At 41.6% G+C, this 19,368-nt stretch overlaps 1 protein-coding gene across 1 annotated transcript; it reads left to right on the forward strand.

Moving 5' to 3' along the window:
- Nucleotides 1-582: 582 nt before the first annotated feature.
- SLC45A2 (solute carrier family 45 member 2) lies at nt 583-19,147 on the forward strand. The gene is made up of 7 exons (XM_018922912.3): nt 583-1,090; nt 2,183-2,359; nt 5,558-5,883; nt 9,716-9,859; nt 11,018-11,141; nt 11,976-12,181; nt 15,885-19,147. The coding sequence occupies exons 1-7, from the start codon at nt 652-654 to the stop codon at nt 16,107-16,109; spliced, it is 1,641 nt and encodes a 546-aa protein (XP_018778457.1). The 5' UTR covers nt 583-651; the 3' UTR covers nt 16,110-19,147.
- The last annotated feature ends 221 nt before the right edge of the window (nt 19,148-19,368 follow it).

Here is a 19,368-nt window from a genome sequence, read left to right on the forward strand (position 1 = left end):
CTATAAAAAACCCTCTAAGTAATTCTGATACTCTCTGTTTTCAGAGGCCAAGAAATAATCCATTCATTTGAAGGCAGTACACAACACATATGTAAAAGTACTCATCAGTTGCTGCTTGACAGATTCCTGCCAAGCATGATATCTGCCTCTAAGGCTCCAGGGCAATGGATAGGTCCACTTACTCATCCTTATGAAGTGCGTTAAAATCCTTTTCCAGAGAGTCACAGATTTTTTTCCCCCCCAGGTTAATCAGCCCGGAATGTCTGATGCTCTTGTTTGCTGAATGGAAAGATGAGGACTGGGTTCCTGGTGTCGCTGCCATCTTACAGCAAGAGGAACAGTTTTGTGTCAGGCTAATCCTGTGCCCAGACCATGTGATGTATGTTCTGTTATATGTGTGCTTCATGCGTAAACAGTAATTCCTTAGTTGTGGATAGTCGGGAGCAGTGCAGACGCCCAAAAGCTTAGATCAGCTAATGTGAACACACACTTCCCCGCCCCCTTCCTGGCATAACTTGTGATCGCAGAGCCATGAAAGTATGTGAGTCCCTCCCCCAGCACAGACCGATCCCACCCAGCATATGATCTGGGCCCCATGTCAGCCAGAGCAGGCAGCACCAGCCTGCCACAGCACTGCTCGCAGCCGGAGCTATGACCTTAACGAAAGAGAGCTTCCACGGGGCTCTCCTGCCCGCCTCTGGAGTGGCCAAGGCCGACATGGATGGCACCAGGGAGAAGGAGGAGGCTCCGAGGCAGTCAGTGATGAGGACTGGAGCAGCAGTGCCAAGGAGGCGAGCGGTGGGAAGGCTGGTCATGCACAGCATGGCCATGTTCGGCCGGGAGTTCTGCTATGCCGTGGAGGCCGCCTTTGTCACGCCGGTGCTGCTCAGTGTAGGGCTGCCCAAGAACCTCTACAGCCTCGTGTGGCTCATCAGCCCTATCCTGGGCTTCGTGCTGCAGCCCGTGGTAGGTTCAGCCAGTGATCACTGCACCTGTAGCTGGGGCAGGAGGCGACCTTACATTCTGGGTCTGGGCATCATAATGCTGTTAGGCATGGCTTTGTACCTCAATGGGGACGTGATGATCTCAGGTGAGTGAGGGGCATGCGCTGTGCTGACAGACGAAACTTGTCCTAGACTTTCAAATCAGAAAAAGGAGAGGGGTTCCTCTTCTCTTTCTTAAAATGCACGGTTAAAATTTGGTATCATGTGACTTGGGTGCACTGAGGGGGCTGGGGAGCACTGTAATCTCTGTGTACATTCAATCCTAACACTGCATGTTATGTACCCTGTGCATAGTGTTCTGTAGTCTGTGCATGTGATTGCAGTCTGTTGCATGTTGGTTTGGCTGCCTGATAAGCTCCTACAGGTAAAGATTTTCTTAGGCCATAGAAGTTTTTATGAGCTAAGATCTACCTTCTTAGCTTAAATGATAGTATTGTTTTTGTGATGTAATACATACCCAAACTGAATCCCTGCTCATCCCTATTTTAGATGGATTAGTATTCAAAATACTCACCTTCAATTATTGCAGCACTGGCTTGACTCTTGTATTGTTCTAGTGAAAACCAAAAGTCCTTAACTGCTTGGAAACTCTTTTGCAACTGAAACATGCAAAATCAAATAGGAGTGATATCCGTATTGTTACATTTTAGTTTGGGATGTAGCTTCCTAAAGTCTTGATACAAAGTTGTTGCTGACTAGGCAGTGGGGGGAGGTATGTGTTTTATGGATTGATTGATTCTCTCTTCCTCGGTATTACTGATGTTGAATATACTTGATTTCATTGACCCAGAGAGGAATGTTGCAGTCAGCTCTTGATTATCTAAAACAACATAAGGGTTGGACAAAGAGAATAAACTGAAAGTATTACAAAATGCATGTGTTAGGCTACCAGAGCACGCCTTGAAGGTGTAAAGGAATAGATCTAGGATAGTGATGCTCTTGCTTGTTGAGCTTGAAGCATTCCGAGCATGTGCTGACTCAAGGCAGTAAGTGACCCTGGCCCGGCTCAGCGCTGCGCAGACTCAGCTCTGCTGCTTCTCCAGTGAGATTCTGGTGTCACTGGACTCTCTTGCGTAACCAGTCGTTGTTTAGATTTTCAGGTATCAGGAAAGACTAAATGTGGTTTTGCAGAGCATGGCACTGTTGCTGTCAGAATGAGGGTGTTTTTCTTTTTTTAGCTTTCATCGATGAGAGAGACAAGCAGCGGACGTGGGCAATAGTCATTACCATGCTGGGAGTAGTACTTTTTGATTTTGCAGCTGATTTTATTGATGGTCCAATCAAAGCATATTTATTTGATGTCTGCTCTCATCAGGATAAAGAGAAGGGTCTGCATTACCACGCCCTCTTTACAGGTACACTGATCCCTTCTTTCCCTCCCTGCCTCTCAAAGGAGGGGAAGGTAATTGCATGGGTTTTATTCTCACTGTGTTTCTAATCTTGAATGAACTGATCATCTGATCCGGCGCTTCAGTCATAGGACTTTTGTTGCTGGGTTTTCACTACTCCAGAGAACAGCAACTTGTGATTGCTGCTACAAAAATTCTGAAGAAGGCTGCAGGCACAAATTACAGGAAAACAGGCATGGTTTAAGAGTAGTTAGTTATTTTAAAATGTGAAGTAGGGTTTGTTCAGTTTGGTTTTGGTTTTTTTTCAAGTTTCTGCTGAGGCAAAAATTAATGGATGTATCTTGTTTCATTGCTATTGCACATAAAAATAACATTCTTGACTTGTCATGTGACATACAACAAGAGCTGCACAAACCAATTGATTCCCATTCTTCAGCAGTGCTCCAGTATGTGCTGTATAGAAACAGGAGTTCTGTGTAAAATTCAGAAATTCACAACTCCCACAAAATAAGACCAAGTGGTTCAGTTTCCTGCAGATGAAGTTAACAGCTTCATTTGCTTTTGTACAGTTTTTTGAATGTTGCCGAGTTACAGAAAGACACAAAACTGTTGAAACAAGTTCAAAGGAGGACTCCAAAGTTGATGAGGGGACTGGAGCACCTCTCCCATGAAGATGGGCTGAGCAAGTTGGGGCTATTCAGCCTGGTGAAGAGAAGGTTGTGTGGAGACCTCGTAGGAACCTTACAGTGTCTGAAGGGGGGCCACAGGGAAGCTGGAGTGGGACTCTTCTTCAGGAAGATGAGGGAAAATTTAGGCTGATGTTAGGGAAAAATTATTCCCTGTGAGAGTGGTGAGTCACTGGAATAAGTTGTCCAGTGAGGTTATGGCTGACAAACCCTGTCAGTGTTCCAGGTCAGGCTGGATAAGACCTTGAGCAGCCTGGTCTGGTTGGAGGTGTGGGTGTGTCTGGATGATCTTGAAGGTCCATCCCAACCCCTGAACATTGATTCCACAGAATCATCCGTACAATGTGAGCCCTGTGTTGAGGAAATGCACGTGAGGCTGTGTACCTGTGAAGTGACCTGGGAGGAACCTCCTGCCATGTCTGAGAGTAATCCCTGTGAAAGCACTAGACAAAAAGCAGACTACATGAGAAGTCATGCAATCTTTGTTAACAGCAGATTTTTGTGGGTACTGAGCCCCCAGCAGGAGCAGAGACACATAAACTCAGTAGCAGTTACTGTGTTCAAGGAGGGAGGTGCAGTAGCTGCTGACAAAGGCTGATTTTGGACACATAAATCCAGGAACACAGTTTATAAGGGAAGCTTAAAGCCACATGGGAATGAAATCTGTATTATCCATTAGAAACAGATAAAATGTTAAAGGATCACTTGTTTGGAAAAAGAGAGGAGTGAGTGTCTATATATATTCAACACAACTCTCGTTGCAAATTTTTTTTTGATGATACTAAAAAGTCTCCAGTTTGAAGCTACAGATTTAGCTGGTTCAGTGTACTGATCTGCAAAAAGGGATGTGAGACAAATAACATGAAATAAGACTGGGGCAGAATGTGTGACTTAGGAGCATCCTGTGCTCTCCACAGCAAATTCATCTCCACCCTTCCCAACTGAGATCCTCCCGTGATTCCACAGCCTCCCAAGGAAGTCTTTTCCAGCAATTCACTGGCCTTTTGTTTTCCCTAAACTGTAACATTAATATAAATTCCCTACAGTTTACATTTATCATTCCCCATTTTATCCCTATTAGACACAGACAGCAATCTTCCCATTTCTTATACAGGTTCTGTTTTAGATATTGTTTCTTTTTCCTACTTTAGTTCTTTCTATCCTTTTATACTTAATATTTCTAAGATTTTACTCTCTAGTTTGCCTTCAGTTTAGGTTTGAACATGAAACTTTATAGCTTTGTAGTTATGAAATCCATGGCCACTTACTCAAGTGGAAGAAAGAGTGCACACTTTCAACAATCAACATTCAGGCTGCATTCCAATATCATGATGCTTCTTTTTCAAAGCAGCATGCAAATGCATCCTCTAATGTCAAACATTCTGTCTGCAAGCATACACTGAAAATAACGTTGGGTAGATTTTCTTTAAAAAGTTATTAATAGCATAATTGTTTTTTTATGGGAACAAGCAAGGACACAGTCCCCTGTGAAATACCATAGTGCACAATGAAAGAGGGCCATAATCAGATTCAGGAGGGCAAAGAAGGTACAGAAAGCCCAGAACAAAATCTAAATCCTGTGTTTTTTGGGAAGCATGTGCAGGTGCTGTTAGTTTTTGTTAGATGCAGGCTTTGCTGTAGGCTGTTTTCAGTTCTCCTAAGCAGAAGGATAGAAATGCTCCTGGAAAGTGCCTATCCCATGGAACTCCCAACCATCCATCCTGCAAAGCAACCTGGTTAAAAAGGTGTCAGGACTCTGCAAAGGTGCCACCCCCAGCAGAGCTCTGTACTGAATGTTACAGAGGGCACGTTCCTGTGCATCTCTGTACGTGCTTAGAGCAAAGAGAAGAATTGTAAAAAAAACCAAACTGACTGCAAACTGGGTTTATTAACATAAGGAACAAAGTAGCATTCTCATTTTACCCTTTAGCCTACCTCTTCTGAGAAAAGTAGTAAATGGGATTACACACTTACACTTGTTCCTTTGTTTTCCAGGTGGTGTTGTACTTAACAATGCCTTTGGGTTTATTTCCTTTTTTAAAAAAAATTCCCATGGAAGCAGTATTTCTGTTTGGACTAAGCTAAATACATTTCACAAATTCTAAACTATAGAAACTCTCAAAATAGTTTTTAAAATGTTTGTTCTGTGAAAATAAATAAAAGAAAACCACATAATTTTTGTAGGACTTATTTAGTTTTACTTGTATTATTTACCATTTCAAAGAAAATAGAGCTTGAAAGAGTCAAAAAAAGAGATGGAGCCTATTTTGCTGTGTGTTCAGCCAATTTCTAGAGAGCTCTGCCTGACAGATCTGAGGAGATTTTTCAAGACATGTTTTAGTAACTGCTCATGTATGTGGTTAGCTCAGTATTCCTATTTCTTGTGATAAATATCTGAAGAGTGATTATTTCATCATTTCTAGAGGGCATCACATATTGAGGGTATTATGTACTCTTTGTTTATTTTGTCAATGCCAGTAGACATTATTTTTTCCTTTTTTTTTCCCCACCATTGTAGGTTTGGGAGGAGCCCTGGGTTACCTTACAGGTGCTATGGATTGGGGTCAAACTATACTAGGATATACCTTGGCATCAGAATTCCAGGTGATTTTCTTCTTCGCAGCCTTGGTTTTCATAATCTGCCTTACCATACATCTGTGCAGTATTCCTGAAGTCCCACTCAGATATGAAAATGAAGAGGCAAAGTTCTTGTTGGAAGAGACTGAACCCCATAGGTACCACTCCATAGAGGAGGAAATAAGGAATGGTCACTTAAAATCAACATGTACCAAAACAAAGGCTGCAGCCAAGCCAGAGAAATGCGCAGCTGCGCCCCGCACAGAGGTGAGTGCAGAGGTGATTTTATAGCTTGTATCTTTGCATCCTTGGAGACCCCTTAATTAGCTAATGCTAATTGTTTGTTATGGAGTCCTTTCACAGGCACAGAAAGGAACCCTCCACCGGGATACAGAGACAGGAGAAATGCTGCTTGCCTTTTTTTTTCTTTTCTTTTCTTTAGAAAGTATTGCCAGCAAGAGGCATGAGACCAGCTAGTTCTGATGCTTTGATCCATAGGCAGGGGTGAGGGAGAGCCTGGCTCAATTTCCTGCTCAGTGTCAGTCTCTTGATGTCCTCCTCATGTGAATTTTGTAAATAGGATCTACTTTGTCCTTTGTTCTTCATATAATTGGCATAAAATTGTGGACAAAGACTACAGACAATTAATCTTTGATGTAGGCCTCTAATTCTCACCCAAGTCCACATGGTTTTGTATATAATACATGTGAAATGTATGACATTTGGGTTTTCTGCCATTCAACATTTTGAGCACTGATGTGCTTAAAATTGCTATGTCTACAGCAATGCTACCTTGCTACCAGAGTTTGAATTTTATTTTGAGTGATATTGTAGCTGAGCCTTTGGCAAAATTTTGAGGTGTGAGAAAACAGTGAGTGCTTTTAAATCCTCACTATTATTTTATTTCATTTTTGTGAGAGATTTTTTCAATGTAAGGCACCTAGGAAAAGGTGAATCTACCAGAAAAATATCTGGAGAGCACACTTCTAGTAAGGTGTTGAGAACAGATGATTGTTTTTATGGTTTGATGGATGGCTTTTAGTGCTAGAAATCCTTATAGCTACCTCATGGTACCCCAGGTAAGCAAAGTATAACACAAGTGTGGTGACACAATTGCTTCTCATTTTAATTACACTTTTGATTTCTTGGCATTATGCATATCGATCCCTGATGCACTGATACAAAGGTTTGATAAATAAGGTAAAATATACTAAGCATGTACAAACAGTTATAAGTAGGAAAGCAATACTCTTGTTTAATCTGTAAGTAAAAGGGATTTATTATCTTTTATATTAGTAATTTGTTTTATAATAGCACTTGATATTTCTAACTGAAAGAAAAATATTATGGAATTATTAAAATATTATTAGATTATTACAATATTATTAGATACAAGACATATGAAATGAGTGTTTCCTGTTGATAATGCCAGGCAAACACAGGGTGGGGCAGACAGCAGGCAACAGCTGTGGGGAGAATCTGACAAGAGCACTGTGGTGCTGGCTGAGCTTCCCCACAGCAGGCCAGTGTGAGCAGCCAGCATCCTTCCCCAGCAGTGCTCACTCTGAGCATCCAGGCCAGTGTGAGCAACCAGCATCCTTCCCCAGCACTGCTCACTCTGAGTGAGCATCCTCCAAATTGTCAGAGATGCTGAGCCTCATCAATTGCTTGGGCCGTGTGGGCTCTAAAAAAGAGAAGGCCAATGAAGATGAGAGAGCAAAGTGGTGAAAGTGGGGAGAGGAGACTGTGGTTTAGGGTAGCCTCTGCCTTGGGAAGAAATAATTCCATGGAGTTAGTGACATGAGGAGTGGGTAGTTCCATGTCTTCACTGGAGCTGAAGCTGTGGTGGCGAACCTGTGCCATTGCCCTCCTCTCTGCCTAGGCTGGGCAGCCTGTTAGAGTCCCCAGTGCTTTGATCAGTCTCATGTTTCTCTGATGTGCATTTCTTTGTGTGCAGGAATTCTAGACACTCACTGCTTTAATGATCTGTCTCCTGTGGCACATGTTTGCTGAGTTCATTCATTACCATAATCACTTCCTTGAAGAAATGGTTTGGCTTCCTGTTTTTCTGTCTCCTTTTTTTAATTGCAGACATCATGGCTGTATTTCTTCTAAATTAAGGCCTATGTTCTCACATGCTAACAGCTGACATGACTATTAATGAGATTTGACCTGTTACAGTATGAACAGACACATAAAACAATTAGCCTTGTATTCTTTTGAATGGTGCCAAATTATTCAGGGTCCACTCCCATGAGACCCGAGTCATATTGTTTCTTCTGTATTCTTATCATCTTATGCCCTGAGTTTTAGTGATTTTATAGAGATTATTTGGTATTCTGAGCTTTTGAAGGATAAGGAGCTTAAACAGAGCCAAACTTCAGCACTTTATTTAAATTAGCAGGTAGTTTGTGTGCTGGTATGTTTTGAATGTGTGCATTAAACATTTTTGGTTTCCATTTCCATTCTCTGGAATATCTAAATAGAAAGAAAAAATTTCTATCTGTCAAATTATTGTTTGTAATCACTGCAGTGTCCTTTGTAATTCCATGACCTTATCTTAAAACTTTGATTGGAAAGGCTATTTTAAAAAGCAGGGTGGAAGAATTACAAACTAAATAAATCTAAGTCAAATAGTAATTATCCTTGAAATAACACTAATGAGTCAATCTGGAATTCTTTTGTTTTCTTTTTATAATTGTAGAAGAATATAAAGCTCACCCTGTTTAAAAAAAGACAGTGATGCCAAATTCCAAGGGATTTGGACAATATACAGTCCAAGGTGGAAGTCAGCAACTTCAATTTTGGCATTCCTATGAGGATTAAAAACCTCACACTGAAGCAAAGTATTTTCCAACTTTATATGTGGTGATTATTCATAGAGTAGCTTGCAGCATAGCCTAGTTCAAAGGAAAGGAGATTTGTGAAAAGTATATACAAGACTGAAGAAAGAAAGGAAAAAATGACATCTTACAGCAAATTGAAGACCAGATCTAGTCCAGGAATTTTGAGTAAATTAGCATAACTTTTGCAGTTCTTCCACATTTTGTGACATACATCATCCCTTAGGATCTCTCCCAACACTGCAGTCTCTAAATATCATCAGAGAAAATTGCAAGTTTTTCATGCACAGTTAAAACAGTATCTTTTTTTTTCTCTCTCTCTTTAAGAGCAGTGAACCATGCAGGAGCTTTAATACAGAAAGAATTATGTGTCAAAATACCTGATATCAAACACACCTACAGTAGTTAAAGAAAGAGAAAGTTATACAATGATCTGATGAATGTGACTGGAGAAGAAACTGAGAGTTTTGAGGCACAGGGCTGAGAAAAGGAGGGAGATAACATGGGGTATTGAAGGCAGTGAGAAAATTTGATTTTCCTCATCAGTGAGATTTGCTAACCAGCACCAAATAAGTTTGGATTATGAAATGAGTTATTTCTCTCTTGGTATGAGGTGTTCAGATGCTGGAGTTCACATTCTCTGTGTGCTACCATGGGGAACCACAGCTTCTCTCTGCTTCAAGGACAGAGCATAGTGGAAAGCTCATGATATGCTCAAAGAGGTAGAAATTTCCCTAGAAAAAGAAGTCTCCAGGGAATTTAGCACAGAGAAGGGAAAGGGAATAAGGTCTCAGAAATCCGCAACTGACACATTTTAATTTTTAGGAAGTATTTTGAGCATAACTTTCTTCTGTGGCAGCTTTAAATTTTCAGTGTAAAGCTTATGGTTTCTATAGAGAAATAATTTTTGTTTCTTGTTGTTTCTGTTGTTGGTTCATTGGGATTTTTTTTAACTCTCTGAGTCTGCTTTGGCAGAAAATTTCCCTGTTATTCTACATGTAAATAATTGTCCTACTAATAATAGCAGCAAAAAAATGTTACATTCCTGCTGGTATACCCCATCTCTTTCATAATTCCTGTGAATTTTATAAATTGGAGAAAACTCAGTACCCAAGCAACCCTTCCTAGCAAAAAATAAAAGACTTTGGAAGTTTGGCAATGAAAAGATACTACTAAGACCTTCTTCATTTGCTGTCAACTATTTCATTAGACTACAGGACAGTAACACTGTATTATTCTTGAATATTTGCTTTTAGGAAAAGAGGCAGATGACTCTTAAATCCCTCTTGAAGACACTTTTAAGCATGCCATCTCACTATCGCTGTCTGTGTGTGAGCCACCTCTTTGGATGGATGGCTTTCCTGTCCAACATGCTTTTCTTCACGGATTTCATGGGACAGGTAAAGCATAAAATACTCTCACTACTCCTTCCTTGTAGCATCTCCTCCTCCACCAAAAAGAAATGAAATGGTGTTACTATCCTGAGGAAATGACACTGGTGTCAGCAACAATAGTTTTGTAAACCAGCTAATTAAGGTCAGGCCCTTGTTCCAAGCCTGTCAGGGGAAATCACTGGGGAAAACCTCTAGTATTTGTAGGGCTGTTTGTGTCTAATTGTTCCAAGTGAAGCTCTCAGAGCTGATCCAAACACATCTATTTTCTGCTTTGGCTTCGGAGCTGCTCCCAGATGGGCAGGTTTTCTGGCTGGGCAGTGCTTGGATGCAGTGGCCTTGTCCTGGTGTGTGTGCAGCATCCCCACAAAGCCCCTCACCTTCACTGCAGCCTCCCTGGCCTCAGGCCATGCAGCTCTTTGCACACAGGCAGCTACTGGGTAGCAGAAAGTTTAATCTTCCTGCATTTTTCTGTCCTGATTCCCTTTTCTCAGCAGCTGTTTACCTTCACAACACCCCGTGGTGCCTTTTCCATGCCATTCCCAGGGACTATAGATCCTTGACAGTGATTCTTGCCTGTATGGCTGTGTCTGCCTCCTTTCTTCCAGAGCACTAATATGGTCCTGGCACAAATCTCTCACTGCCACTCGGTGCTCTTCTGTGGTTTCCACACAGTATTCCCATTTCCTTGCCTTTTTTGTCTTTTCAGGCAAGGCAAGAGGGAGGGTTTTTCCCCTGCAGTGTCGATTAATAACTGAAAGAAAAAGGTTTTGCTTGTCTAGAAAAGTAACTGAATAAGACAATAGCTGTGTGGAAAAATGAGTGCGTTGAGGAAAATCTGAAAAAGAAAACAGAAAAAAAAATGTAGATAAATTAGGAAAGAAAGGCTAAGGCAAGAAGACAGAGAGAAGAGAGACAGTTGGAAGTGAGACACCCAAAGGATAGAAGAGCAAATGAGTAGATGTAAATTAGTCCGGGGAAGCCTGGGATGTGATAGTCCAGGAGATGTGAGTGTGAAACCTGGAGCGTTACAATGAGTGCTTAGGAGACTGCTCAAGAAATTTCTTGGGTGCTCCCTACCAGGGATGGGGCCCCGTGCCCATGAGAAGGAGGCTTTCCCTACATGGTGCCATTCCTGCCTTCTGTGACTTCTGTGGTGTCTTTCAGGTTGTGTACCATGGGAATCCCTATGCACCTCACAACTCCACACTTTACCTTACCTACAAAGCAGGGGTAGAGATGGGATGCTGGGGACTGTGCATCAATGCAATTTCTTCATCAGTCTATTCTTGTAAGTACCCACGAATAAACTCCAACACTGTTGCTGTTTGCCACTGTTCAAAAACCATAAGGGGATGCCAAATTACCTGGAATTTGTTCTACATTAAGGCTTTAAGGAATGTTACATTCTCAGCATTGTTAGAAATTCATATCTTAGCACCAGCAGTTCCTGACCACATGATGAGGGGTGACTCTGGAAGTAGGACATTGTTCTGCACATGAACTGACCCTGAACACTGAAAATCATTCTGAAATTAAATGCCGCACCAAATTCTTAGGTGCTCTTTTACCTAGCAATGCTGTAGCTGTGGGCTCTTGAAGATGACCTCTCCCCATCTGCATTCCCTGTGCAGAAGGTCTCACCAGAAGATTGAATCTTGCCCTCCAAAATTATGTGTAAACATGCTAGCACAGCTCCCCAGGTAGATTTCACCATAACTCTTCCCAATGATTAAAAAAACATGATCCAAAAACTCAAATAAGTAGCATTTTGGAGGTTGATTTGAGCATCTAAAAGAGGCTTGAGGGAAAAGTTTTCACTTTTGGAGTTTAACTGCAGGCATTTCTGTATGACCTTTCTGTGGATGAACTTCTATGCAGCACAAGTATCTCTGGGTGCAGCTGCAGAGCAAGCTGCAGGTTGAGTTCTGGGAGGTGTGAGCAAGTATTCTTTGCAAAAATTTATACCTACAATAATTTGAGGTAACTTTCAAAATCATTATGATTGTCTTCTTCATTGCATTTTACAAAATGCAAGGGTTTTTTTTTTCCTTAAAAGGAACTCCCTGATAAAATGTAACCTATTTCTTTTAATCTTATCAGCATTTTCACTTTCTTTTCACAGACTTGCAGAAAGTCCTTCTGCCATACGTAGGATTAAAGGGACTTTATTTCATTGGATACCTACTTTTTGGACTGGGTACTGGATTAATTGGCTTGTTTCCCAATGTCTATTCCACTCTGGCTCTTTGTTCACTCTTTGGAGTCATGTCCAGCACACTGTACACAGTGCCATTCCACCTCATTGCAGAGTACCACAGGGAAGAAGAGGTGAGTGCAGTGTCTCAAGAAGCATTAATTTTTTATCTGTCTGTATCTGTTCAACCTGTTTTGGGGGTAAACTGGATAGAAATGAGCAGCTTTTAATTTTGAACTATTAATAATGACGCATATGAATGGGAAGTTTCTGACAGAGACAGTTACCATCCTACTCCAAACTCTCCAAACAGGCCTTCCATGAAACAAATAATTATGTATCATCACATCTGAAACAAAGCCAATCACAGAACATGTTGAGGCAATAAGCAGGTAACAGGGCTCCACTTGCAATGTCTTCAAGTCCTACCTTGCTTGCATCCTTCCTTCCAGCCATGTTAGCAGAGGACTTCTCAGGGCCTGAGATTAATAACAAGCCTGTAAAGGCTGTCAGAAATTTTAGTTAACTGCAAAGTGTTACAAAAGCTCTTAGCTAATAAACAAATGACATTCAAGTAGAAACAGCATTATATAGTTCAGTATTAGATCATGTATCACATTCTCATTCTCTTTCTAAATGGGTTTTTGTCCTCCAAGGCCTTAACTCCTGTTTCCAAGGAAAATCTGAGAAACTTGCACCCCTTGTATCATGTTACTGCACACAGCAGGATCTTCATGTATTGTAAAGTGTTGAGTTCTTTAATGGAAAACTCCTCTCAAGTCTCTTAAGTTAGTCAAACAGCTGGAAACAAGAAAGATTAAGGAGAGTTGGAAGAAATTAGGAAAAGTTCTCAGTATATCTTGGAACATCTGAAGAAATTAATAAAGGCAATGTTGAACCATTGGAAGACCACATAAAACAAGTTGAAAGGAGCAGAGGGCTAGATCAAGTGCTAGACAACACATCCTACTGTTTTGTACAGCTTTCACCAGCACCTTCTGAATGATGAACACTTTAATTATTCTACTGAATGCTAGGAGGCAGTCTCAAAGTGATTAAATATTTCATAAATATGGTTCATAATTTTTTGGTTCACTTCTTTGCTCCTTCCAACAGGGAAGGATGGTCATGATGTGCTATAAACACAAAACAAAAGACTGGGAATGGGCCCAGGTTAGGGTGAAATCTCAATTCTTACCTCAGGTCAGCCAACTCAGGGAGGAGGAGTAAATGCAAAATTTTTATCTGTTTCAAAACAGAAGTGAAATAAAATAAGCTAAAGTGTGCATGAACTTTACACGTAATAGGCCAATATATTCATGTGTTACTTAAAAGACAATCAGTTGTTTCTTGTTGGATGTATGGTATTTGCTATGACAGATGTAAAATGATATATAATTCTATGTTAGATTTTATATTAATGGGTTGAGGTTTAGCTCAAATCTTCTATAATGTACAAGATAGGAAAAAAAAAAGAGTAAACATCAAGGACAAGAGTGCATTCATTTACAGATTAATTTATTTGTGGTCAGAACTACTGCCACATAAAACCACTGGGAACAGCCTAGAAAAATTAATACAATTTATTTTTCAAAGTGTCTAAAATTGGGGTTTTATAATTTCAGAACAAGGAGCAGACATCTTCCCCCACTGTGCACTCTACAAAATCATGTGCTGTGTTTTATAATGCTGCCATTTCAGCTCCTGTTCTGTGCTGCTGTTCCCTAGGATCCAAATTCAATTTTTTTTCTACTGGATTAGGAAGAGACTGTTTGTCTCCAGTACTTGTGAGCTTTGTGTAGCTCAAAGGCAAGGTAATAGGGTTTGAAAAAAGCAAAAAGCATCTTAATGGCTAAGAGAATTTGGATACCAGAACACCGTGGTGCCACTGGCCTGCAGTGTGGGAACTTCTTGTCGTTGGAATACAACCTCCTCTATTTAACAGCTTATGCAGGAAGAAAATAAACATGTCAATTATCACATAATTTCCCAATAAAACAGAGTAATTTCTTTCTGGAGGAAGGGACCCCAGAAATATCCTTCTCAAAGAGGTCAGCCTAAAGCAGGCTGACCCAGCTCTGATTTGAATGATTCCAAGCAAGGAGACTCCACAACCCCTCCAGTTAACCTGTTCCAGAGATCCACCAGCCTCACAGGGTGCTAATGTGCAAGACACTTGTACATAGTAAATGAAGTCTTTTGCTCTGCTATGTATATTATAGCAGATACGCAGATTAGTAATTAAAAGTGGTCCTCAGCAGTGTAGAAGAATCCTAGTCTGGATGTTTGTTTTGAGGTTGCTTTCATCCCCAGCAATAAAAGTATTGCATTTGTATTTTAGCACTGATTTCCTTTATGTGCTTTGAGCCATAACTTCAGGTTCCTGCCTAAACATGTGTGGGGCACATCAGCACTACTATAAAGCCTGTGGATGTGCTTCCTCACAACATCTTTCCCTGTAAAGTGAAAAGATGGATTTGATGAGTGGACTGTTGGATGGATAAGAAAGTGGCTGGATGGTCACATCCAGAGGATTGTGGTCAATGACTCAGAATCCAAATGGACATGAGTGACAAGTGGTGCCCTCAAGGGTCTGCACTGGGACCAGTGTGATTCAATAACTTCTTTAATGATATAGATGAAAGGATTGCACACCTGAAGGACAGGATGCCATCCAGAGGGACCCAGACAAGCTCAAGGAGAGGGTCCACGGGAACACCATGAGGTTTAACAAGGCCAATTGCTGGTGCTGCACCTGGGTCAGGGCAGCCCCCAGTACCAGCACAGGCTGGGCATGAGCAGCCCCAGAGCAGCCCTGCCCAGAAGGACTTGGGGTGCTGTGGGTGAGAGGCTGCACATGCCCTGCCATGGCACTCACAGCCCAGAGAGACAAACGTGTCCTGGGCTGCATCCAGAGCCCCGTGGGCAGCAGGGCAGGGAGGGGATCCTGCCCCTCTGCTCTGCTCTGCTGAGACCCACCTGGAGCACTGCATCCAGCTCTGGGCTCCCAGCACAGGAGGGACAGGGACCTGCTGGAGTCAGCCCAGAGCAGAGACACAGAAATGGTCACAGGGCTAGAACACCCCTCCTGTGACAAATGGCTGAGAGAATTGAGATTTTTCAGCCTGGAGAAGAGAATGCCTCAGATTGACACAATTGTGGCTTTCCAGTATTTGAAGGGAGCTTGCAAGGAAGATGGAGAGGGGCTTTTCACCAGGGCACATAGTGATAGGACAAGCAGGAATGGCTTCAAACTTAGAGGGAGTAAAATTAGGTTAGATATCAGGAAAAAATTCTTTACTGTGCAGGTGGTGAGGCACTGGATCAGGTTGTCCAGAGAAGTTTTGGATGCCCCATCCCTGGAGGTGCTTAAGGCCAGGTTGGATGTACCTTTGAGCATCTTGGAAAGTGTCCCTGCTCACAACAAGAGCATTGGAACAAGAAGATTTTTCAAGTTCCTTCCAATACAAACCATTCTGTGATTCTATGATGATTCTTTGAAAATATGATAGTATGGCTCCTTCAGCCATGAGTCAGAGCCAAATCATTCATGACAGGATGACCTCTACTGTTTAATGTCTGTTTGACAGAGCTCAAGTTGACCTGAACTTGAAAATAATATATAGTTTTTCCAGTCAATTTTCAATTACTTCCTTAAGAGAAGGGATAGAGGGAAAAACTGCAGATGAGAAAATTAAAACCTCTGTGGTACAAGCAGGGGAGCAGTGAGCTGCTGACCTGCCCCGCTGCCCCTGGGGCTGTAACAATGTCTCAGCCAAGAGCTGCGTGTTGCTGACACTGTCCCATTTCTGGGGTTTGTTCTGTGCTTCTTTGCAGAGCCAGAAGCTGCAGGAAGGGGAACAAGCAGGGGAGCACGGGCGAGGGAAGGGCATTGACTGTGCTGCCCTGACCTGCATGGTGCAGCTGGCCCAGATCATCCTCGGTGTGGGGCTGGGGCTCCTGGTCAGCGTGGCTGGCAGCGCCGTCACCGTGATTTCGGCATCCACGGTGGCCCTGGTGGGCTGCTGCTTTGTGGCTTTCTGCATTCGCTACGTGGACTAGGGCTGCAAGGAGCCGTCGGAAGGGATCTCCCCAGGGGAGCATTTTCTTTCTGGGTCAGTGGCACCGGTGCTGTTGCTGTGCTGACGCTGCTGGCACGTCACCCCCTCTTACCTCCTTGGATCGGTTGCAATTCCAGAGCTTTATGAAATGGAGACTTGATAAAACTGGTTGTCTTATGCCTCAGACACACACACACACACACACACAACCCCCTGCAGTGTGTTCACCTGCTGTGACATGTGATGGTGCGTGTGGCCACGGCATCTTGATGCTCTACACTGAGAGTCATTGTGAAACTCCTCATTACCAATTTGTTAAAGCTAATGTATGAAGAATGTGATAAACTGAAGTAATATAAAAGGACAGAGTTAGGAAGAAAGTTTTTATTTATCTTGTTCTTCAAGTGTCCTAAGTTGAGGGGTGTTCCCTCCAGTAGTCAAAAGCTGCAGGAGATTCAAGCAGGCGTCAGAATTGCAGTTCTGTTATGCTTAGTGGTACTGCTAAATGGGATCAGTTAATTACCATATACAATACATTCAATTACCATATACAATACATATATATGACAACATCTGTCAGAAGCAGATTTGAGTGTGAAAAATGACTGGAATATAAAAAAGATTGAAGCCTATTGTTTAAAAGCATTACTGTAAAGTAATTTTTTTGTACTGGATCCTACTGCTTCCATATGAACGAAGTGAAAGTACTGGCTGACCTTGTGAGGAAAGTCTGCCTAAAGCTGCTTTGCAAATCCATGTGTAGGTACCTAAAAATCTCTCTATGGGAAACAGCTGCCATTTCTTCCTTCTTTAAAAAGTGGTCTCTCAGTTCTGATGCTGTAGTTGAAAAAATAAACTTGGCCAATGGAAGAATTTGAGGGCTAGTTGACCACATAAATCTTGACATTGGATATGACAGCGTTTACCTTAAAGTAGCATCTCTCTTCTCTCTGTTTTCCTTCATGCTTTGCCTGAAATGGCATTTGCTCTTTACAGAATATTGTAGAGAAATTCAGTCCTGCAAAGCACAATCAGGAATTATTGTACAGTAAATACATAAGCCCAGTTATTTGTATTTAATTGCATATGAAGCTTCTTTCTTATTTTTATAACACTGCCAGAGTTTTGAAAACCTGTTTGTGAAAGCAATATACTGTATTTATGCTGTGCTTCCTCAGTCCTGAAAACTGTCATATCCATCCATTGTGTCATATGTTAAACCACCCGAAGCCATCTGTTAATGCAATATTGTTAATGAACATTGAGAGACTCTGGACAAGTTCATGGTTGCTTTTCTTCTTAATGTTGCACATGTATCATCAACACTGTTCAGAGAAATGCAGTTTTGAGCTTATCAGCTTTAGAAGCTCTGCAAGATATGAACTGACAACACCAAAAATAAATGGTTACATTTGAGCATCAAGTGCCTCTGCAGAGATGCATCAGCTTCATCCTTTTTCTGTGTTTTCAAGAGTAGAGTGACTCACATATTCTCAGGAAAACCAATTTTCCTTTAGGTAAATTCTAATTAACTTTAACAAGCCTGTGGGAGTCTCAGATACCTTTTCTTGATGCTGACTGTCTCCACTGAGGGCCCAAAAGGGGCTCAGTGCATGGCAAACCTCACCACAGCATCTGCATCCTTCTTGCCTTTTGAAGAAGCCACACTTTATGGTTTCTTTTGCTTCATGGCTCTTCATTCCACACCCATGAAAGTGAAAGCCTGGGAAGACAGAGCCCTGGACTGTGTTTGAAACAGCTTGCAGGTGCAGAGACAGCTGGAGCACAAGGGCCTCAACAGGCACAAAGAGGAGGAAGCCAGAAAATGAAGGATTGTTGTCTTCCCAATTAGCTTTATGCCATCATTAACTCACTACCTTCCATTAACTCCATATCTCCTGGGAGGATGAATTTTCAAGGGAAGAGCAAGGCATCTATGGAGCCATAAAAACAGATGAAGGAGGAAGTGATCTGGTGTCACAGGACTGCACCATGTAAACTTGTGCACCAGGAGCTGAGGTCATAAAGCTCTGATTCCACTGTGAGGCTGCAAAAGAAATGTTGCAATGTTTACCTATGTCTTTGTCAATATTTTCTTTGAGGTTTAACACCATTAGAACATTAACATTTAAATGGTCAATATTATCCCTGCTCTATTACACAAAGAGGGTGCTGGCATTGATTCAGGCCCACAAAGGGACCACAGATCTGTGGCAATGTAAGAAGGGTTCTGAACCTGCTGAGAGAAGTGAGAAGAGCCCAACATGTATATCAGTGCTTTTATTTACAGATTTATTCAGAGAAAAATGTTTCAGGAGCTCATATTATCATTTCTCATGACCTCATGATCGTTCCCTTTAAAACCCACTGTTGGCTACAGACAACAGAAACATTAAAGTCATCTTTTCTCTGGAAATCTCCATTAAAAAATCCTGCATTGTTCCCAGGACTTCAGAACAGTATCTTTATGAGTCTTTGTTAGAAATGGCAAACTGACAAAAAAGTATATACAATTTGGAAAACAGTGTCTGAACAAAACCAAAAAAAAAATGATGGCACTCATTCTGAAGTTGAAAATGTATCTCAAGTGTTACTGAAAACAATATAAAATGCTAGTAACTCACAAAAGGGGATAAAATAAGTATTTCTTTTAGCAATAGAAATGTTACTAATGTATGTCAGTAATATAATATATTACTAATATGTGAAAGGGGATAAAATATTTATTTCAGCAAAAGAAATGCTAAAATGTTAAAATGTTGAAGGTTTTGAAGGATTGTACTGTAATGCTATTAATTTAAGAAGTTCCACCTCTTCTGTGCTTTTACACTAGTTCTGGACTTGAGCCATCAATATGATTATTTACTGTACTTAACATCATCTTTATAGCAGTGCTGTGAGTATGAAGTTACAAGTACCCTGTGCCTGATCTTTCTCATCTGGTTTTATTTCCATATACACAAAATCAAATAAATAAAGATCCTCTCTGTATCATGTTTATGTAAATGATACGCTTAGACAAACCACACAGAATCACAGGATGGGCCAGGTAGGAAGGGACCACAGTGGGTCATCTGGTCCAGCCTCCCTGCTCCCGCAGGGCCCTCCCAGAGCACACGGCACAGGATTGTGTCCAGAGATCTCTTGAATGTCTCCAGGAGGCTTTACACCCCTCAGTCACCTCTTTGTGGGGCTGAACAAGCCCAGCTCCCTCAGGCTTTCCTCATGAAAGGGATGCTCCAGTCCCTTAATCATCCTTG

This window comes from Serinus canaria, chromosome Z (genome assembly GCF_022539315.1).
Source record: "Serinus canaria isolate serCan28SL12 chromosome Z, serCan2020, whole genome shotgun sequence".
NCBI lineage: Eukaryota > Metazoa > Chordata > Aves > Passeriformes > Fringillidae > Serinus > Serinus canaria.

Coding starts and splice junctions, on each gene's coding strand:
- SLC45A2 (XM_018922912.3), top strand. CDS start 652: ATGACCTTAACGAAAGAGAGCTTCCACGGGGCTCTCCTGCCCGCCTCT. Junction 9,860..11,017: donor TCACGGATTTCATGGGACAG/GTAAAGCATAAA, acceptor GGTGTCTTTCAG/GTTGTGTACCATGGGAATCC. Junction 11,142..11,975: donor TTCTTCATCAGTCTATTCTT/GTAAGTACCCAC, acceptor TTCTTTTCACAG/ACTTGCAGAAAGTCCTTCTG.